The sequence below is a fragment of the Dermacentor andersoni genome, chromosome 4, assembly GCF_023375885.2.
Source record: "Dermacentor andersoni chromosome 4, qqDerAnde1_hic_scaffold, whole genome shotgun sequence".
Classification (NCBI taxonomy): domain Eukaryota; kingdom Metazoa; phylum Arthropoda; class Arachnida; order Ixodida; family Ixodidae; genus Dermacentor; species Dermacentor andersoni.
Window position 1 is genome coordinate 148,973,812 of NC_092817.1, and position 19,780 is coordinate 148,993,591.

The 19,780-nt window shown below is 46.7% G+C and overlaps 1 protein-coding gene across 3 annotated transcripts in view; it reads left to right on the top strand.

Annotated features, from left to right (window-relative positions):
* The window catches only part of LOC126537748 (protein ELYS-like), a 167,449-nt gene that overhangs the window by 140,914 nt on the left and 6,755 nt on the right, over positions 1 to 19,780 (top strand). For 2 of the 3 annotated variants that reach the window (XM_055074523.2, XM_055074522.2), the window contains exons 34-36: positions 4,811 to 5,330; positions 6,754 to 8,997; positions 11,407 to 11,454. In XM_055074523.2, coding sequence (XP_054930498.1) covers positions 4,811 to 5,330; positions 6,754 to 8,997; positions 11,407 to 11,454 — 2,812 coding nt within the window. The other variant, XM_055074524.2, reaches the window with a different exon arrangement.

Consider the following 19,780-nt stretch of genomic DNA (forward strand, 5'->3'; position numbering starts at 1 on the left):
CTGTGAATTCAAACCTCTAAAACGCATGCAACGGTTGTTTCAAACAAAATTGCTCACTTGCATGGAGTGCTTTTTGGGCAAACCTGAGCCAGAGGCGAAGGATCTATGCGTTGCTAGCTACCCTAGTATTGTGTGCAGTGAAAATAACAAGGATAAACGCACTAGAAACCGAGACAAAACCTAATTAAGCAGAGTAGTGCACTACCCCCCCTCTCCTAGCACGTGCTTGATCACATTACCACACATCTCCAACATTGGGCGCACAGCTGGACGGCGCACATCAAGCCGCCACCTTTCTCGGCTCACCCTCGCACGTTTTCCTGCACAGCCACAGCAAAGGGTGCACAAGGCACGATCTTATTGCACTTGGACTCTATACAAAACCTACGCTTCTTCCGGTATGTGTTGTTACAAGCTCGTGGAGGAAAGATAAGACTAAATGGGAGCCCAGTAACAGTTTTGTGTGCTATACCCAGGGTGTCTACCAACCGGGAAAATCGGGAATTCTCGATGATTTTGAATAGTCTGGAAATACTCATGGAAAACTCGGGGAATTTGTGCTTCTATCAGGGAAAATTAGTAATAATTTTATTGAAAGGGAATGAAAGTCGCGGCAATGCTGGCTCGAGCAATAGAGAGAGATCGTAACGAATCGTCTTCGATGCCTTGTCGTTGGCTGGAGGAGATACCAGTGTACAGTCAACGACAGACTTTTCGAAGGCCTGCTAATTCGGACGACCTTGCGGCACCACCACGTACCCCATTAGAGTCAATGCACAAACATCTGAAATTTCAGATGCAAAAACCCTTTGCTGTCTGATTTTCTGGACTTTATGCTGTCTGCAGGTCCAAAACGGCATTAATCAATGCCACCACCGCCGCCGTTTTGATTACATCGCTGCCTCGAACCAGCGCTCTCGCATGTAGATCTGCTGTCAGTCATAGCTACCACCGTGGCAAACGCTAGACCTAGCTGCTTTGGCGTTCGCTATTAAGCTTCCGGCTCCGTGTTTTTCCATTGAAAGAATTCGCCGCTGTCAACAATGGCACCGACTCCGACTTTGTGGTCGGACTCGGTGCCTTTTTATAATGGCACAGACTTTTTATCCTTTTTAAAAGAAATGTAGCATGACTGGCTTTACAATATTCAAATATTTAATTACTCTAATTCTGATGACTCATCATAAAGTGCTCAGAGTCATTCTGCCACCTTGATTTGCTTTCAGTGGAGTCTCAAGCACCATCAATGCTTCACATATGTATCGATCATAATTCGTGACTGAATGGGATGTTTGAAAATATTTGTTTCTGTGCGCATCTCATTTTATTCATATTTGAGAATGTTCGACTCGATCTGCAACAAGTCTTACCTTTTTTCAAAAATATTTTATTTGCTGTGCATTTTACTAACCCCTTCCTTCTGATTTCTTTTTGAATACAATAAATAATTTTAAATAAACTAAAATAAACAATAAGTTATTGAAACTGGATTAAGTCGTTTTTTTTATTATTATTATTATTTTTAGCATGCTTACTAGAGAGTAACAGCATTGGGCAACATAGTGTCAGCCCACCTAGACATGAAACAAAGTTCTGTGTCACTCAGGGAATTTTGCAAAGGCACACAGGGAAAACCTGGAAAACTTGGGGAATTTGAAAATGTAAACTTGGTAGGCACCCTGTATACCACACAATTGATCGGGTGCTACATATAAAAAGGTTCTTAGCATAAAATTCCTAGCAAGCGCCCCTACCCATGCAAGCACCCCCCCCCCCCTCCACTTTTGAGTGGTTTGAAATTGGCATCGACTACCCAGCAAGTGCCCCCTCCCTTTCTTCGCCCTGTTCACTGCGGCATGCAACTTCGCTGGACCACTTGCCTGCTGTTTTCTATTTTCTTTTTTTAACTTTTTATGAAATTGCACATTAAATTACTTAAAATGAATCAGTCTTGTGAGAGCGAAATTTATTGATCAGCCGCACTTCCGCCGAGGCCCATAGTTCACCATAACCAGGTACCTGCATAGCCATAACTTTCGCCAGTCGACATTTTGGTCAAAGTGTCACATGTGAATGAAGCACAGGACAACATGGTGCGATTTTGCGTGCAAGCCGCCGGTAACTAGGAGCCAGCAGGCCTAGCTCACTGGGGCGTCGAATCCAAGACCAGTGGCGCTTGGCGACACGACCGCATGCAGCTTAGAATAAATTGCCTCTGTGTGGTCAGCACACCGTGTACACTATTATTTCACACTTACATTGCAATACAATTAGATTTTATCTACGCTGACAGAGGTGAACAAGCAAGCCAGGTGAGCCCGTGATTGCTGAGAGATGGTATAGGCTTAGCTCATTGGCCATGGGATCCGGGGTCGACAGCCCTTGAATTTCGGTTTGCTATGAACATTTCGGCCAAATTTTGAAGTTGTGCATGGCGCGTGGATTGCGCAAGTGGAGCACAGTCACCTTTCTCTCAAACGCTCTTTTCAACAAAAGCCTGCTTCTCAGTCTTTTGTGGACGCTTTATTTCGTAATATAGCAGGTTCCCATACGCGGCTACTATTGGCCAATAGCTGACATCAGTCAAGAAGGGTGTTTGGATCAGTGCACTTCTTCCTGTCATTACCGTGTATAGTTATTGACACAGTTTAACAAACATGCTGAAGTAAGCGAAAATCTGCTTTCGAATATCGATAATAATTTCATACTTCCGGAAGGAGCCGGCCATCTTCTGCTCAGGCTCGGCCACTGTCACCCGCCTAGGGAATAAACTTTGGCCACCCTGCTTATCGGTGTCATAGCCATCGGGTCTCGCTAATTTTGACTAGTTCTGAAAACTCAACTAGCCTCTAACCACGTTAAACGCAAGGTCAGACCACACGCACGCTTGCCAGCGTGCACTCACCCCTGGCCGCTCCTCGTTAGACCCCTTGGCAGACTTTGCTTCGTAATGAGGTATTAGAGACTTCTAGCCTGTCCGCTATTCCGGTAAACGGGAGCAGTTTGGGCGGATTGCCGGATTTGCGGGAGCGTAAACGTGAGCGGCCAGAGCCGTGCAGCCGCCTGGTAGCGTAGAGGTCAACCAGACAAACGCAGGGCCAAAAGTGCAGTAACCCACTACTATATCCTGCTTCGCTACTGATGAAAATTTTTGGCAGCGGCGTAATTGTGAACACGATTGCGCCACTTTCGAAAATTTGCAGCAGCAGCTAAGCAGAATATAGTAATTAGCTTTGTGTTTGTGTGGTTGAGCTTTTCGCCACCAGCTGGTGCCACAAATCTGGCCACTCGCATTTACGCCCCCGCTAAACCGGCAAACTGTTCGCGTTTGCCGGAATACCAGACACGCTAAAAGTCTCTGTTAATAGCACTTCTAAATGTGCGAGTTGGATGTGGCTATTCTCAAGCCGGTGCAGGACGAAGCCAGTCAGCACCACTCAGCACAGCCAGACAGGAGCAAATGAGCACGAGCATGCACTCTAGCCCGGTCATGTACAAAGCAAACGCTGCAGTTGCATGTAGCTACAGTCTGCTACGTAGTTTAGGTACCGTGGCTGCCGCAGGGTGCCATAACGAGTCCAGTGCACTGCGACTCACCGAGGACAACCACATTTGGCCCGTCGTAGGTGCCAAAATTGGAAATGGTGGCATCTGCGGGAACATCCAAAATCAGATTTGAAGCGTGCGCCACAGTGACGTTCAATAGGCAGGGCATTGTGGGCACGCACCACTCTGCCATGCAAATCATTGAAGGAGCAGAAGCACCACAAACGATATGTTTGATTACCAATAACTCCACTTCTGCTAAATGCATTGGAGAACTTTTTGAGGCAAAGTATTTCTAAAATACTCCAATTTAACTTCAAAGGCATTTCTCAAGTTCGATAAAACGTGGTTCAGGGCCCCTTTAATTTGAAAATTTTTTGCTGTCCGGCAGACTTGAATTAGGTTTTATGGTTACCTTGTTATATCTTGTTTCTTTATAACGAGGTTTGAGTATATTCGCCTTCCTAGAGAGGCTTGTTGCTTGCATGCCTGTGCTTATGTTGCTGAAACATTCACAGAGCTGCGAGAATCAGATAATGATAGTTCAGTGAGAGGCAGGCTTCAAGAAAGTGAAGCACTGATGCACTTCCTGCATTAGACCTGCTAAAATTCCTTTAGTCTGTGCTCGTCACAACAGACTGACATACAATGTGCTTTAGTAGTATAACAGGCTGTACTTCTCATTTACTTTGCAGTGCCTGTATTCCTGCTCCAAATTCTGCCACCTTCTCTCCTGCACATTTCATTGACGTCTGCAGTCACGTGACAGCAAACGCCATGTTGAATGCCCACACATCATTTGTACTCGCCAATGGAGGCTCAGATCAACCCAGTGCTGTCATCAAAGGGCAAACCATGGCTATCCCACTGAAATCAGAACATACAACGAGATAATAGGTGTATGAAAGGGTTGTTCTGAAAAGTGATAAGGCTGATTCTTTGTCAAATACAGAGAAGCACAATGGAAAAAAAAAATGGTTTTGGGGCCGTGTATGCTCGTGACATATATGAGGAGACGACGCTCCCAGTTCTAGACTTTCTGTGTAGACAGTCTAGATGGTGCAGCTTATGCTGTTTAGAGAGAGGGAAAAGATGGAGAGGGGGACAGTGCTACTTTGGTTTTTCTGGGGACTTTACCCCTGTTGACCTTTTCCTCTGTTTTAATATTGATGTATCACTCTCGTGCAGCTTAGTGCTTTTGGCGTCTCCTGAAGGATTGTGCAAATCATTGTAACATCACCACTGCTCTGACTGCACATCACAGGACAATACAGCAGACGAGGAGGACCTGGATGGAACTCCATTGGCAGACGACGACGAAGACGTTGGACTTGCAGGCGAAAATGAGCCACACATTCCACCAGGCAGCAGAGAGTTGGGTATAGGGTCATCAGTTTTGCCCGAAGGAACAGCAGCACCTCAAGTGCCTGGTGACTTCCCGGACAAGGCGAAGATGTCTATCGGACCAGTGGAAGCCACTCCTCTGCAAGACAACGACGGCACCGAGCTGGCAGAAGATGCATCGGAGCCGTACTCTGAGGGGTCTGCAATGTCCCTGCCTGTCCCGACATTTTCAGTCACTGAGAAGTGTACTACCAGAACAGAGGTCACAGTGGTCGAAGAAGTGGTTGCAACTACTTCCTCCGAAAGTGATGCATCACGGCCCTGCTCCGAGAGGTCTGCAATGTCCCTTCGCTTGCCAGCATTTGCAGCCTCCGAGGGGCACACTTTCAAGGCAGAAGCCGGACCTGTCGAAGAAGTGATTGTGATCAGTGCCTCTGAAGGTGAATGAGTCAATCATTGTGTCATGTTCTTTCCTTTCTGAAATTGCTTTACTTTTATGTTTGTCGAGGCTTCTCTGAGAAGCAGCACCACGTTCGCAAAGGCACATGGCACTGTGGTTTGGTGGATCCTTTGTAAAACCGTGATGTCTGTTTTCCTGCAGTGCTTAAGTTTCTTCACCATTGCATTGTTGTTTATTCTCCGTGCACTTGCCGGGCTGGAACTCTATGGCATGGAGCAGTTGAACACGACATAGAGGGTCCAACTCCCGGCCACAGCTGCTGTGTTTTGAACAGAATGTGTAACCACCTGTGTGCCATGCTTTGGATGCACATTGAAGAATGTCAAGTAGTCAAGATTTCTCATAAGCCCATGTGTTGCTTTGCATCATTTAGTCTTGCCAAGTTCTCTAGGCCACCATTAGATGCAGCAGTGCCAGTAGGTTTTCACAAGGGATCACATCCCACAGGCATTGCAAATTGGCAAGCACTTTCCAGCACAAGTAGTGATCCTGACATATTTAAGTGCACAGCTGGCCAGTCCTGGCATGGCAAAGGCAAGGCTACTACCTCGCACTCGTATGCCTTGCAGCAAAGGATGCCAACACTGTGTTTAGCTTTTGTCCCACCCCAATGCAGGAAAGCTGATTTCAAGGTTTTGCAGAGGGTCACCTGTAGGTGGTCATGTGTGTTTGGCTATTGAGCACAACAGTGCACGGTCGCATCCTACTTGTAGTAACCAAATTCCAATGAAGGCAGGAGGCAAAAGAATTTGTGAACTTGTATTTTGATGCACACAACAATAGCCCAAGGGGTCGCAAATAGTTGACACTAAAGCATTCCCCCCTAGGCCCACAAAGCTTGCTGTAAAGTTCGAAATCCAGGCATGGAGGCATGAACTTTATCTATTATGCTTTCACGGGATTGCTCGTGTTGTTTTAGTTTCTAGCAATGTGACATTATGCATTATTGTTACGGTTTCTCCTGCAGCTTTCTGAAAGTGTGGTACGCATTCGATCAAGGCATGGTTGGAGTTGTATTCAGACAAGGTTATAACTAACGAGTTCTTTTGGCCATTCTGCTGTGTAGGTTGCACATGCCCACTGTGCTGCTCGTTTGTGTATTTTGTCATATCATGCAGCATCTTCGGTAGTTCACTGTGTCACATTTCATGTGGAAGGATGTGGATGTGTGTATCCTACTGCATTGAGTGGAAGTAAGCCTGTGTGTGTAATTTCCGGTGTAGGGAGCACTTCACACACAAGAAACTCCAAGACTGCGCATTAGACTGAAGCATCCACTTCCCAAAGCATAGAAGTGGCTTGATGCACACAGAAGGCTGCTGCCAGGATGATGCTTTGCACGACGGGCAAAGGCAGTCAATTCTTGTTTTCAACTGGCTGGCCCATTATTTTTTGTTTTCCAGCCTCTGAAGGTGAGCAAGAGGATGACGACATTCTTATCTTGTCGGACACCTCTTCGGTAACGCTTCCAGAAGTGCTACCTACTCGCGTGGAAAGTCCAGAGGATAGTTGGTCACAGAGCTCCGGTGGAACCGCCAAGGAGGAGGGTGACGTAGTGCTAACAGAGCTAACTGATGTGCCCCCAGCGCAGCTTGCGGAGCCTCTCGAAACGGCACGGGAACCGTCAGTAGGGCATGCGACAGCAGCACTCGACGTGGAGGACATACAGGTAGAGCAGTTGCTTCCAGGCTATGCTGTCTGCCCTTCAGAAGAGGAGCGTTCGTTGCCAAAGCCAGAAGACCATCTTCAGCCACCAAACACGCCAGCAACTCCGGCGCAATCTGAAGGCAGGGCTGTTGGAGAATCTTATGGCTTTGTCCCTGCAGTGGACAGCCCACCTGTCCTGGGTTCTGCACGGGACAGCGGAGCTGCTTTGCCAGTGCAAGGAGTGTCATCACCCAGCATTGCTAAGTCCTCTTTGCCTGTCGTCAGCACCTTAAAGCAACCTCCATTGCGACAGGCTGCCACTGGAAAGGATGGAAGGGGACGTGCAGAATTCTCTAAAAAGCCACTGTCACCTGTGGCAGATTCTCAGCACTCGCCTTCTAAATATGGCGAGCATGAGACCGAACTTAAGAGCTCTGCAGAAGTGGCTGCAAAAACACCTGAGCACGAGTCTGAGCTTGGCAAGAGCCTTCCCAAAATAGTTGTGACCTCCTCCTATAACCTCAGGGAGAAGCGAACGCCCACATGGAAGGAGCAGGAGCAGAAAACATCCATAGCAAGTCCATCTAGGCTACGACATAAAAGCGGCTCTGTGTCACCACCTCAACAAGCACCAACCACTCCCACCAGGCCGGGACCCAGCCGTGAGTTGGATAAAAGCCCCAAAACTGTAGTCACACCAAAGCGGAAGATGCGTTCTGCCAGTGCCGAGCCATCAACAGCACACAGCCATAAGAAGAGCAAGGCACTTGAAAGCTCAGCCGAAAAGAGGAGGGAGAAGGCAAGCTCGGTAAGCCCCAAGCGCACAACACAAAGTCCAAAACAAAAGACCGAAACGCCCAGCCCTAAGGCAAAGAGCGCTGTGGAGGCGACCTCAGACACAGCTGGTAAACCGTCAAAGAGGTTAGCAACGCCCAGACCAAGCAGAACATCTTCAGTGCCCAGTTCAAAGAGAGCAGGAGCCTCGCGTCATGTTGACAAGCAAGATGTGTCGCCCAGCCCCACCAGGCAGTCGTCGGCAAGTCCCGCAAAGACACCAACGCGTCGCACAAGAAAGTCTGCCACTCCAAGTCCTACAAGGCAAAAGACAGTGCAGGGTACAAGGCAGCAGTCCACCACACGCAGCCCTAAGCAGAGTAAATCAGCAGTTCATAGCGCTCAAGTGAAGACAGCTGAGTCGCCAACTCCAGTGAAAGTTTCCTTGCGTACGCGTGGTCACACTGAGAAGAAAACACCGAGTCATGTGGAAAAGACACCGGAAAAGGCGGTGCACAGCACAAGAGCAGGCAGCACCAGACAGAGTAAATCGGCAACACTTAGTCCTCAAGAGAAGACTGCTCGTACACCAAGTCCTGCAAAGGGATCACCCATACGCAGTCCCGAACGGGCGAAAACATCAAGCCCTGTAGAGGCAAGCGCTCGGAAGACAAGACTGCGGCATCACTCTTCCTCCTCTGCACGCGTTGGACGGGGATCGTCACCAGTGCCTGGACCCAGTAAAACAGAAACTCCCTCTAAAAGAACGAGCGGCAGGGTGCCAAGGACCCCAAGGCGTTCATCTACAGACGTTGCGGAGGAGCCGCTGCGAACGTCAATGCGCCGTGGTTTGCGCCTGACGCCAGAGAGGCAGCTGGCACCAAAAGGGCACGTGGAGGGACCGTCCAAGATATCTGGTGCTCGGGGTCATTCCCTGGATACTATTGCTGAAGTCGACACCTCCCCAACAAAAAGTGACACGGAGACAAGTCCGACAGCACCGCCAACGCGGAAGGGTCGCCGGATTGTGTCGACCGAGCCCGAACAGAGTGCGCCGCCAAAGAAGTTGCTTGTGGCTACCCGTCGCAGCCGCAGAGTCTCTGGAAATCCGGCGTTGGGTACAATTGCTGAAATCCCCGATGCCGAAATGGAACAAGAACCGCAGCCAACAACTTCATCAAGCCAGCGACGGCGCAGGGCCAAGCGCAAGTCCGACACAGAACTTGGTGAGCACTAAGACAGACTTCAGCTAAATAGATCATTTATTATAAAATAAATACATCGACACAGAACTTGGTGAGCACTAAGACAAACTTAAGCTAAATAGATCATTTATTATAAATAAATGCATTGGTTGGTTTGGCAGACATTTCAGCGTTCTGCAATAGTTGGAGTACACTGGAGGAAATTGGGTACATCCCTATGTTTCTATTGCATGCACTTGCTGTCACCTTCCAAGGTGTTTTCAGCGTCGACTATGTAGCTTTTTAAGTTTAACCCACAGAAAATTGTGTGAAGTTCCTCAGAAACTTGAGCAGAACATTTGGTTTAAGTAGAAGCTTCAAAGTTTTAAAGTTGTAAACTTGGTACTTCAGTTCTTAGATATATTGCAATATTCAAGAATTTATTGAAAATAATTGATGGCAAATTGAAAATCCACTTCCTGCAGTTATTAGTTTTTGACTTTGTATAACCCTTTGAGGGTTGATTTTTTTTTTGCCATGTGCAACTGTCCGGGGTCATTGTTTTTATTGTAGATTCCAATTCTTCTTAGGGACTTATTTTGAAAAAAATTTACCGTAATTTTTCTAGGGTGACCATAAAGCGAGAAAAACAATATTTTGCAATAGTATATATGTACTCTTCATTCATGAATAACAATAAAAAACGGAAAAAAGCCTATAAGTATTAAAAATTTGATGCACTGTTACACACATAGTTCAAGGCTTTAATAATGCACACACAAGAATATTTCGCAAGACTCAAATGTTCCTGCTCTTGCACTAATATGTACATCCATAGCATAATCGAACTGCATAGGTACACTCACTCAAGAAAACTGTGGTTGTGTGCCCGTCAAAAAAGCAAAACATGTGACAAACTTCCGCTAATCTTCATCTTATCGCCAACCAGAGGCAATTAGTTTTCGCGAGTCTCAAAAAATAAAGAAGCAATGGAAAGCATGCACGACGGCATCCTTCCTATGCGCACCGCTATGAGCACTAAACGAGCGAGAAACAAGCGGTCGCCCTTTCAGCGATTAGTAACGAGATAGCTGTCAGTTTTGCAAGCGCAAGGAGCCGAAACCGCCCACCCGCCCGCCCGCTTGCGCCCCAATGCGCGAGCGGTAGTGTTTAGACGTGAGGGAGCAAACTAGCTCTAAAACAAACCATGCAACAAAAACCGAGAGAAAAAGGCACGCGAACCGTAAGGTTCCCTGTATTCCCACATAGTGGCAGCACATGACAGAAAAGAAAAAGTTAGGAAATTGGCGTGCCTTTTAAACGTACAGACAGCGCTGAAATATATGGCATCGACCATTTTGAACTTGTTCGCGGCACTGTATATTTACGTAATTGACCCTGAAAGGGTTAAAAGCAGCTGACCTCATCAAAATCAGTTCAGTGGTTGCCGAGAAAAACTTTCTCTATTCTCATGTATTTGAATAGGAGATCCCAAGCTAAAGTGGCCTTTTAACAATATAGTATTGGTTCACCAGTAGCTTCTTTACTGCTGTGCTAAAGTGGCGACTTTCACATTTGTTTTCACTTACCTTGACCTGCCAACTGCAAGCAATATCTGTTCCTCTGTTCCCATTCTAGTCCAAACCTGCTGTGTGGTGGTGTCACACTAAAGAGCTGTAAGTGTCAAGTCATTCTGACTGGACAGCCCACTGCTCTTCGATACCGCAGTGCATCTCAAACTTGTTTTGAAGGCCTTCAGTTTGATTGCCCGCCAGTTCTCGTACAGTCTCATGCAGAAGTGTTCATTCTTGTATGCATTGCTCTTACACTTGCGTACTGCAACTGATCAATCAAAACAACACAATTGTAAGAAAGAATTGACGTGTATGTAGTAATGGTGAAAGTGACAGTTATGGCATATTTATTGGTTCGCATGAACATAGAAAATGTTGGTGGAAATCGAAGTAATTTGTTAAGTCTTAAGAAAGTCACTTGAAAGCCATCCTTGAAAATTTCTTTTTGCTTTTTTTATGTAAATGTGAAATTTTAATTGCTTTCACAGATGCAAAACAAGCAAAAAATTAATGTGCCTTTAGATTCACTGTACTAAGTTTATCAGCCAAAACATTTGCTATATTGCGGTGCCCATTGGCTTACCCAGTGTAGCAGCAATACTCAACTACTTCAGGTTCAGTGAAGCCTGACAGGCCATCAACTCCTCTGCTATAAGAAGGGCCTGCATGCTGCAAGTACTGCATTGCACTCCCTTAAGATGAACACAAGTCAGCTTATCGGGGAATTCAGCTTAACCTTTGTCTCCACGTTTATTGCTCCATTTAAGGGAACTCTAAAACCGAAATGCAAAACAATAGAGAGTCATTCGTTGCTATAACTTTATTGCTGTGAATGTTTACGATTGCTGTATGCAAACTGTTCAGATGTTCATTTCAGATGCTGAGGGATTCAAGCTTTCCAAGCCAACTGAACTTGCTTCGAAAGGTGAGCGGAAAGCATGATATGCACATCGTATCGGTACGTCTCAGAAAAAAATTAACTGTCGCACAAAAAAAAAAAAGCACAATGTGCAGCCAAATGATCAGGTAGAAGCACGAACTGGCATCCAAAGGTTTTATTCTGCAAAGTGCAAAATAATATGTGTATTGAGACAAAAGCACATGTGTTCTGTGCTCTATTTCACATGTAGCAGGCAACACTACATTTGCTAAGCAAGCCATGCAGTTGTAGAAGTCTCTCACCATGTGTTTCACAGTACAGTTGTTTTTGATCTGTGACACTCTTCACAGAATAAATATTTAATGCATTACAACTACAACTTGTGAATGTGAGATTACGTCAGATCGTGCACCTTTGTGCTTCCAGTATGCGACGGAACTGTGTTTGGGTCACAAGTGCAAGCAGTGCGCTGTGACCGCTGGTCGCAATGATGTGCTACTCTATTCATGCAGTGGTTAGTAGTTGGAGGATCTACGCCTTCTGTGTAATAATTAAGTTGCATCTTTGGCATAAATGTAGGAGACAATTATGCTCTTCCGTAGTTACGTCTTACGAAGTTAACCCTTTGAGGGTCGAATTATTTTGAAAAAAACTTTCCCAGGTGGTCAAATTACTTTATTGCAGATCTTGAATGTACAAGATGTATAAAGTCGGGAATAAATAGTAAAAAAAAAAAATTAGGAACAGTATTTTGGTGTCAGCATTAGTCAGAACGGCAAAATGTTCAATAGTATTTCAGCGTGTGGTACTCCTTGAAACACAAGCCTCCACACAGCGCCTTATCGCAGTCTGCGCACCTAAAATGCGTGTATGTTCTTCTCTTGAAGCGACGAGTTGTGTTGGTGCACACATGACATCTTCTCTGCGTGCGGCTGCCTTGGGCAGAGGTCTGAGGCACCCTCTCGCGTAAGCGCGCTGCCGCAGAGAGCGAGAATACTTCACGAGCGGCGGTGATAAGCAAGCTAAGAGCAGTGCCAATCAAGATAGAAATCAACTTTTGCCGCCCCTGCGATAGCGTGCCGACAAAGAGAAAAATTAAGTTTCACGCGCCTCCGTTGCGATCACGTAGAGGAACTGAAACCGCGAAAGCGCGTTGCCGCTGAGAGCGAGGACACCTCGCAAGCGGCAGTTATGAACAAGCTAAGAGCAGCGCCAATCAAGTTAGAAATCAACTTCCACCACCTCTGCAAGAGAGTGCCGACAAAGAGAAAAATGACGTTTCGCGCGCCTCCTTTGCGATCGTGCGGCGAAACCGAAACCGCAAAAGGGGTGTTGCCGCAGTCTGCGCGACGCGCTGAAGCTAGAAATCAGTTCTGTTTATCTCCCCAAGAAGGTAGCACAAATTTCAAACGCTTCTTGCAAGTCCTAAGAGGTGGCAGCACCTCCCAGTAAGCATGCATCGTCATTATGGTGCGAAATTTCAAACGGAGGGTCGACACCGTACCCATACGGCAAAGACCTTGTGGGACAGAAAACCGCCGCCGTACATGTACGGCTAAAACCTTCAAAGGGTTAAAAATTGTCCGGAATTTATTATGATGCAGAGAAAGTAGCAGCGTCAGCTTGTTGGATGTCCGAAAACAGTTATGCTTGGATGACTGGCTCCGAATGTACCATTAAGATCAATCATCATAACTCAGTGGCAAGCATGCTGTCTTGGCATTGTGCCAGTATAACACCATTGCCATTAGACGCCAATGTCTCCAGTGTCAATGCACATCAGAGTGACCGAAACAACTACCAACGATATTTTTGAAAGGATCCATGTGGTCTATGCGCAGCCAGCGGGCTTCTGTTTTCGCGATTCCACTTATCCCAAAAGTTATTCAGGCTTTTGCAGCTTCGAGTTAACGGGGTGTAGAGGGCACTGTCCTTCAACCAGCACAGGCCGCAAGCTGGGTATAAGTGGTTGATCTGCCTTATGCTGTGGAGTTGTGTTCAGCTCAGTCTATGCTGCTGCGGTTCATGCATCTGGATTGGAGCAAGCGCAACATGGTGTCAGAAGTGGTCACGGTGCACTTGGCTTTCGCTAGCAACGAGGCCCCTCCCACCAGCTACTGCAAGGGTGGCACCTTCATTCACCATCTACAAAGCCGGCAGCTGCATAGTTGCCCTCGTCTGCCTCGCCAACACTCGCCACTGCCAGCCGGCCTAGTACACACAAGTCAATTGCCTAAATGTCATAGCCGCCACACTCAGCAGCTATCATGTCCTACGAGAAGGATTTGTTGCAACCAGCCGCTGTGCCCGCACCGGCGACCGCATCATGAGCCCTTCTTTCCTTGCACCAGCTTGATTGATTCTGTCTGGTGAAACCAGCTCGAAAGCTGGTTAGCTGGTTTCACCAGACAGAAGTTTCATCCCTTGGAGTTAACGCATCGACGCAAGGCATCCACCCAGACCCCAACAAGCTCAAGGCAGTGAAGGACATGAGTTTGCCCAAAACCATAGCTGGTGTGTGGCAACTCTTAGGCATGGTCAATCACCTGGACCACTTTCTCCCACATGCATTGGAAGCCACAGCCCTGATCAGGGCTCTTCTTGGTAAGAATGCCACATGGACGTGGTTTCATGAACAAGAATCTGCATTTGCTGCAGTGAAAGGCATGTTTACCTCCAACTGTTGCATGGCAAAGTACCATCCTGTATGCCCAACGATCGTCTCTGCCAATGCAAGATCCTTCGGCTTGAAAGCAGTCTCGCTGCAAATGCAGCCTTCAGGAGACAGGCGTCCTGTTTCATTTGCTTCCCACTCCTTGACAGCACCAGAGGAGGTACAGCCAAACCGAAAAGGAGGCCTTAGCTGCAGTGTGGGCCATTCGGAGGTTTGACGAGTTTCTACAAGGCTGTTTGTTTGAAGTTGAAACGGATAATCAACTACTAGTCTTGCTATTTGGCAATCTAGACCTGTACGCATTGCCACCTCGCATCCAGCATTTGAGATTCAAAGTGATGTCATACCAGTCCAACATGTGGTACATCCCAGGAAAGCTGCTTGCCACAGCTCACACATTGTCACATGTTCCTAGGGAGCCAGCAGGTACTTGTCATCCCATGGGCACAGCGAAGTATTTGCCGCAGAGGTCTTGTCAATTTCAGCTGCAGTAGCAATGCTACAGTCAGAAGACGTCAAAGTGGCGCAAGATTAAGATGGTGAGCACAGTGCAGTAATTTCTCTCTGTGAGAGTGGCTTCCCAAGGAAAAACAAGCGTTCATTGCACCTTACTGAGTATGCTGCTATCATCGACAAGCTCTCGGTCTGCAGTGGCCTTCTTCTCAAAGGCATTCGTATGGTTTTCCCAGCTGCCTTATGGCCAAGTGTGTTGGCACTGATTCATGAAGGTCATCGAGGTATCAACAGATGTAAGTCCCGAGCCCGTGAGTCGGTGTGGTGGCCGGGCATCAGTACAGACATCAAGGATCTTGTCTCCAGCTGTCAATTGCGCTTCATATCGTGTGAATCCGACAGAGCCTCTCTGCAGCACAGTGGTTCCAGATCATGTCTAGGAAGTGCTTGGCACAGACTTATTTCATTTAAATGGACAAACTTTCCTTCTTGTAGTTGACAACTCCCGGTGCTTCGGGGTAGCCACCTTTAAGGCAACAACGGCCTGCCGAGTCATCGAACTTTTGAAAAGCACCTTCTTACAGCATGACATCCCTAAAATGCTGCAATCTAACGAATGGCCTCCATTCCAGTCCAAGGAATTCACCCACTTTGTGGCATCATACAGCATTGCACATGTCACAAGCAGCCCAAACTACCCTCAGTCCAATGAAGTGGCTAAGCACATGGTGCACAAAGTGAAGAGCTTGTTCCTTAAATGGCCTCTCACCAGGTTTGGCCATTTTGAGCTGACAAACGCAGAGCATACAATGCGCACTGACAATCGTGTTTGCAAAGAATTACATCGCTACATGCCGCGGAAAGGTTTGAAATTTCAATCCAAAAGCCGTTTCCCCTTTCCCTCACGGTGACCGTGCTCCAAGTCGGACGGTGACGTTGTTGTGTCCCTACATAGTTGTGTCCGCAGTGTGACGTCACTCATGGCGACACGTGAATTCGAGAATAATTCAAGGCAACATCTGTTATTTGTATGATCTGTTGCTTGACTTGAAGAACTGAAGTTTAGAGAAATAATAAAACACACAAACGGAATGTCTGCTTTTTTTTTTTTTTTTTTAATTTCACACCGAAGCAAGAGAGATGTACTTCCACTTCGTCTGCTTGTTCCCACGGTTGTGCAGTCACATGCGCAGATACCGAAACTATGCCATTTCCTACCATGTTCGAGCGCGTGACCATGCTCTGTGATGTGCTTGTTCTGCCTCAATATTCGTGTAGGACTGAATTATACTGCTACTCGTGTGTCCTTGTGCACAGTGTGCAAAATCACGTGCTGCGTGAAACGAGACATCACAACAGCTCGCATGCAACCGCTGTCAACGGAAGTGCGCAGCGCCGCAAAAAAAAATTTTTAAATGAGGAGAAAAAAAAACAAATTAAGGTGGAACGTGTGACGTATGCATCACGCGATCCTCAAGGTCCAGTATGGGAGAACGCAGGGAAGGAATTTCGCTTGCGGAGGCTAGACAGGGCAAGTGGAGAGTGTCTTGCTATGTAGTGGAGCTCGCCTTCTGAAATCATGGGTTCACGGCACTGAAATATTTCTCTCTCTCGGCTATTAATGAGCCGACATGAAAATTTTTTGCGACAGAATGCTCCCTTGAGGACACATATCTTCCAGCATATAACCAAAATTTGCTATGGGGCCTGGTGAGGGGCCCTTTAAGGCAGTGGACCCCTACTTGGCACTTGTGGCACTACAGAGATAAAACCGGTGTCACAGGCTTCAGCCCTGCACAACTTTTGATAGGCAGAAGACTCCAAACAGAGTTGCCCAAGGAGGAGCAACAAATGCTACCATCCAGAGCAGCGCATCAAGATGTGGGTGACAGAGATGCTTGGTACAAGAAAAAACAGGCAAAACTTCATTCGCCGACACCGCACCAGGAGCCTCACAACCCTTCAAGAAGGCACCTGGCTGTGGATACAACCAGAAAGGGTCTCGGCAACAGTCCTCAGTTTTTCACGGTGTCCAAGGTGTTCCACAGTAGAAACAGAAGAGGCAACAATCCTGCAATGCATCTAGCGCAATCTGGTCTCATTCCAACTAGAACAACGGGGCTGCCACCTCGGAGACGTACTGCGGATCGGAGACACAATAACTTCAAGAACCCGTTCGTGGCAAAGGCCCCAAGGCAACACCCTGTAGGCAGCCAACACCAAGTCCACAGGAAAGGAGTGCAACAACACCAAGAAAGGCTACACCCAGAAGAACAAGGAGGACACCTCCACTCAGAGCATCCGACCGCCTCACAGGCCCAGTAAAGTGACTAGGTATAGGTGAAGAGTCGTACCACCTGATAAGCTGGAGTTGTAAGGAAGTTGGGGGTCAGATATGTTCTTAAGGGGAGGGATGTAGAGGGCACAACCTCTCAATCGACACAGCACCTAGTCGCCCTGTGCTGTAAGCTGGGTACAAATTGGTTGACACGCCGTATGCCGGGGTGTTGTGTTCGGTTCAGTCTATGCTGTGCATCTGGCTTATAGCAAGTGCAACATGGGGGTTTACTGTACATGACAGGTGTTCTACAGCCGACTTCTGTTACTCTATCTATGGCCCAAAAAGATTGTCCTGGCAATGTCTGATGACATTTAGCAATTTTTGGTGTTCAATTTCAAGCTGTGGTCGCTGTGCGGGGCACCATTTCCTTAGTGGATGGAAGGAACGGATGACTGCTGCTCAATAATGTTCAGTCATTCGTTATGAATGCCTTACTTTTTGGCATCCTGTAGACTGTTTTTATGGCACTCCCATGGGTTCCGCCATATTTGATCACATGGTGATGCGTTCATTGCTTACCTCGGCTGCCTCCATCTTTACAATGCATGCACATGACGCTGGTGCAGCTCAGTAGACCTCTGTTTAGACGGATATTGTAGACTGTAACTGTGTGGACAACATGAAGCTTTGGCCACACCTTCAGAGGACGTGTAAACGCTTTCAGAGCTCTCTACACTTTGTCCAAACAGCTCAAACACTGTATACAGTGCTTGTGCTGAAAGTGAGGCTAGAAATGTATTCCAAACTGTCCAAACTTCCCACTTATGAATTGAATTGAGATCAGTGTGTTTTACTCTTCATTTCCTTATTTGACAAACACTTTGAAGCAGCAGTTTGTCATGTTTCTGAGTCAGTAAAGTTCCTCAGTGCGGTCGCTATCCGATTATTTTCTGCCTAATCGCTCGCAGTTATGTTCAGTTGTGGTAGATTTGTTCTTGCTGTGCTCAAGGCTTGGAACCTACATGTTCTGTACTTTGTGATGGCATGTAGCAAAGACGTATTATCGTTACTAACTCGCTTACTCTGTGGACCATTGCGAAAAGTTCTTCAGTGTATTGTCGGTATAGTCGCCATCACTCATGCTTCGGCTCATTGATTCAAGTGTGCACCCATTCACTTGTTCTTGATACATTGGCGGTAGAGTGGACGCAAGTTTGCGTGTGGGTAGGGGTGGATGTGTATAGATAATGTCTGAGAAACTTACTGTGCCATTAAGTGGCACTACCTTTTTCTAATGAGCGGTATTCACTCTTAATTGCTGACGTTCCCGGCTTATGTCCTTATTTGGAGGTTAGCGATGCAGTGCTGGCTGATAAGTGGATTTTTTTTTTATCCTTGAGGAAAAGCACCACGAAGAGCTGGCAAACAGGCAGTCCTTGTGTAACAGCGGCCGCACGGATTCATTCCACTATGTTATATGCCAGTCGCTACTCTTACAGCAAACTACCACCCATGTCTTCCCTCTGTTGTTCCACATTTTGCAGCATGAATGGAGCGCAGTTCATTAGCGGGACACCCAGTTGCATTTCCAACAGCTGGTGCACAGTAGCAGGGTAGCAGCAGCTGTGGTTTCGTATTTGTCCGTTTTCGATGAGGCAAAGTGCAGCATGCATTCGAAAGCACCATCTCATTCCTCTAGAGCAAACTGCTGTAAGAAAAGGGTCAATATGTGAATTTGTTGCCTCAATTTAGGCAAAGCAGTCTATTAGTTGACCATTCTCACCATGTTTCAGTCCCTTTAAAGCAGTGTGCTGTGCTCTCCTTGATTGTGCTCAACTCTCAGCGTGCATGTGCAAATGTGTTGTTTCCCATTTTTCGTAACAGTCATTATCATGGGGCAACTGAAAGCAATTGTTTATCATTTACAAGCTCCTCCATTGACGACGTTGATTTTTGAATGGTGTTACATGTATTTGGATATGCCTGTAAATAAGCTACGTAATGTCTATAAGCCTCTCTTTTTTTTTTTCTTTACCGAGAGGATTCCACAGAAACTTCATGTTTCACTGCATTTAAGAAATTCTGCAGATCCCACGCACGTTGGGAATCTATGTAAGCGAAGCTTTCCGTGCTGTTCGCTTTGATTGGAGATAATTAGTGGTAATGTTGACGGCAAGTTTTCAATTTCTTAAATACTTAGTCCAGCACGAGAGTGGTGAGTTGATGTTAAACGTTACCTTGCATGCACCACTGCTGCTTGTCTGCCTAGTACACAAAACATACAGGGAGAAGTGTTTGCTTGACGCGTTGTGGTGGGCCATGTTTTGTAACCTTTGAGAGGGTTGAGCATTGTTATTGCCTCACATGGTACATCAAATCATGGCAGAAGTATGCAACTTGAATCGGATTATGAGGCACGCCATAATTTAGGACTCCGGATTAATTTTGACACCATGGCGTTCGTTAGCGTGTCCTTAAATCTAAGTGCATGAGGCAGGCACAGAAGGGCTGATTTGATGTGCGACCACTTCCGTATTGTTGCCTAGACTCTGCGGTGCGCTTTAATTAATGCGGTTCTGCTTCTGCACTCCCTGCACAAGTTGCCTGCTTGTCACATTTGCATGGAGCTTATTTTTTTAGAAATAGCAGAAACACACTCTACCGTATCTTGAACTTAAGTTTATCCAGCTTCCCCTCAACTGTTGTCGTGTTGTCCATAGTAACAATGTTTCCTTGCCTTCTACTTCTCAAGTCACCTTCTCCCTATCCCCCTCATGCTTTGATATGGGAACTGCGAATTAAGAGTGGCAAGGCTGTTACACTCGTTTCGTGATTGCAGCGGTTCTACCCATTCTCTGCCTCCTCTACCATTCTAACTAGCTTCCCTCTGGATTTGTACGTTAGTAGAAAGGTAAGCGTTGCAATTTCTGCAGTGCTTTTGCGGGGTTGCAGATAATTACAGC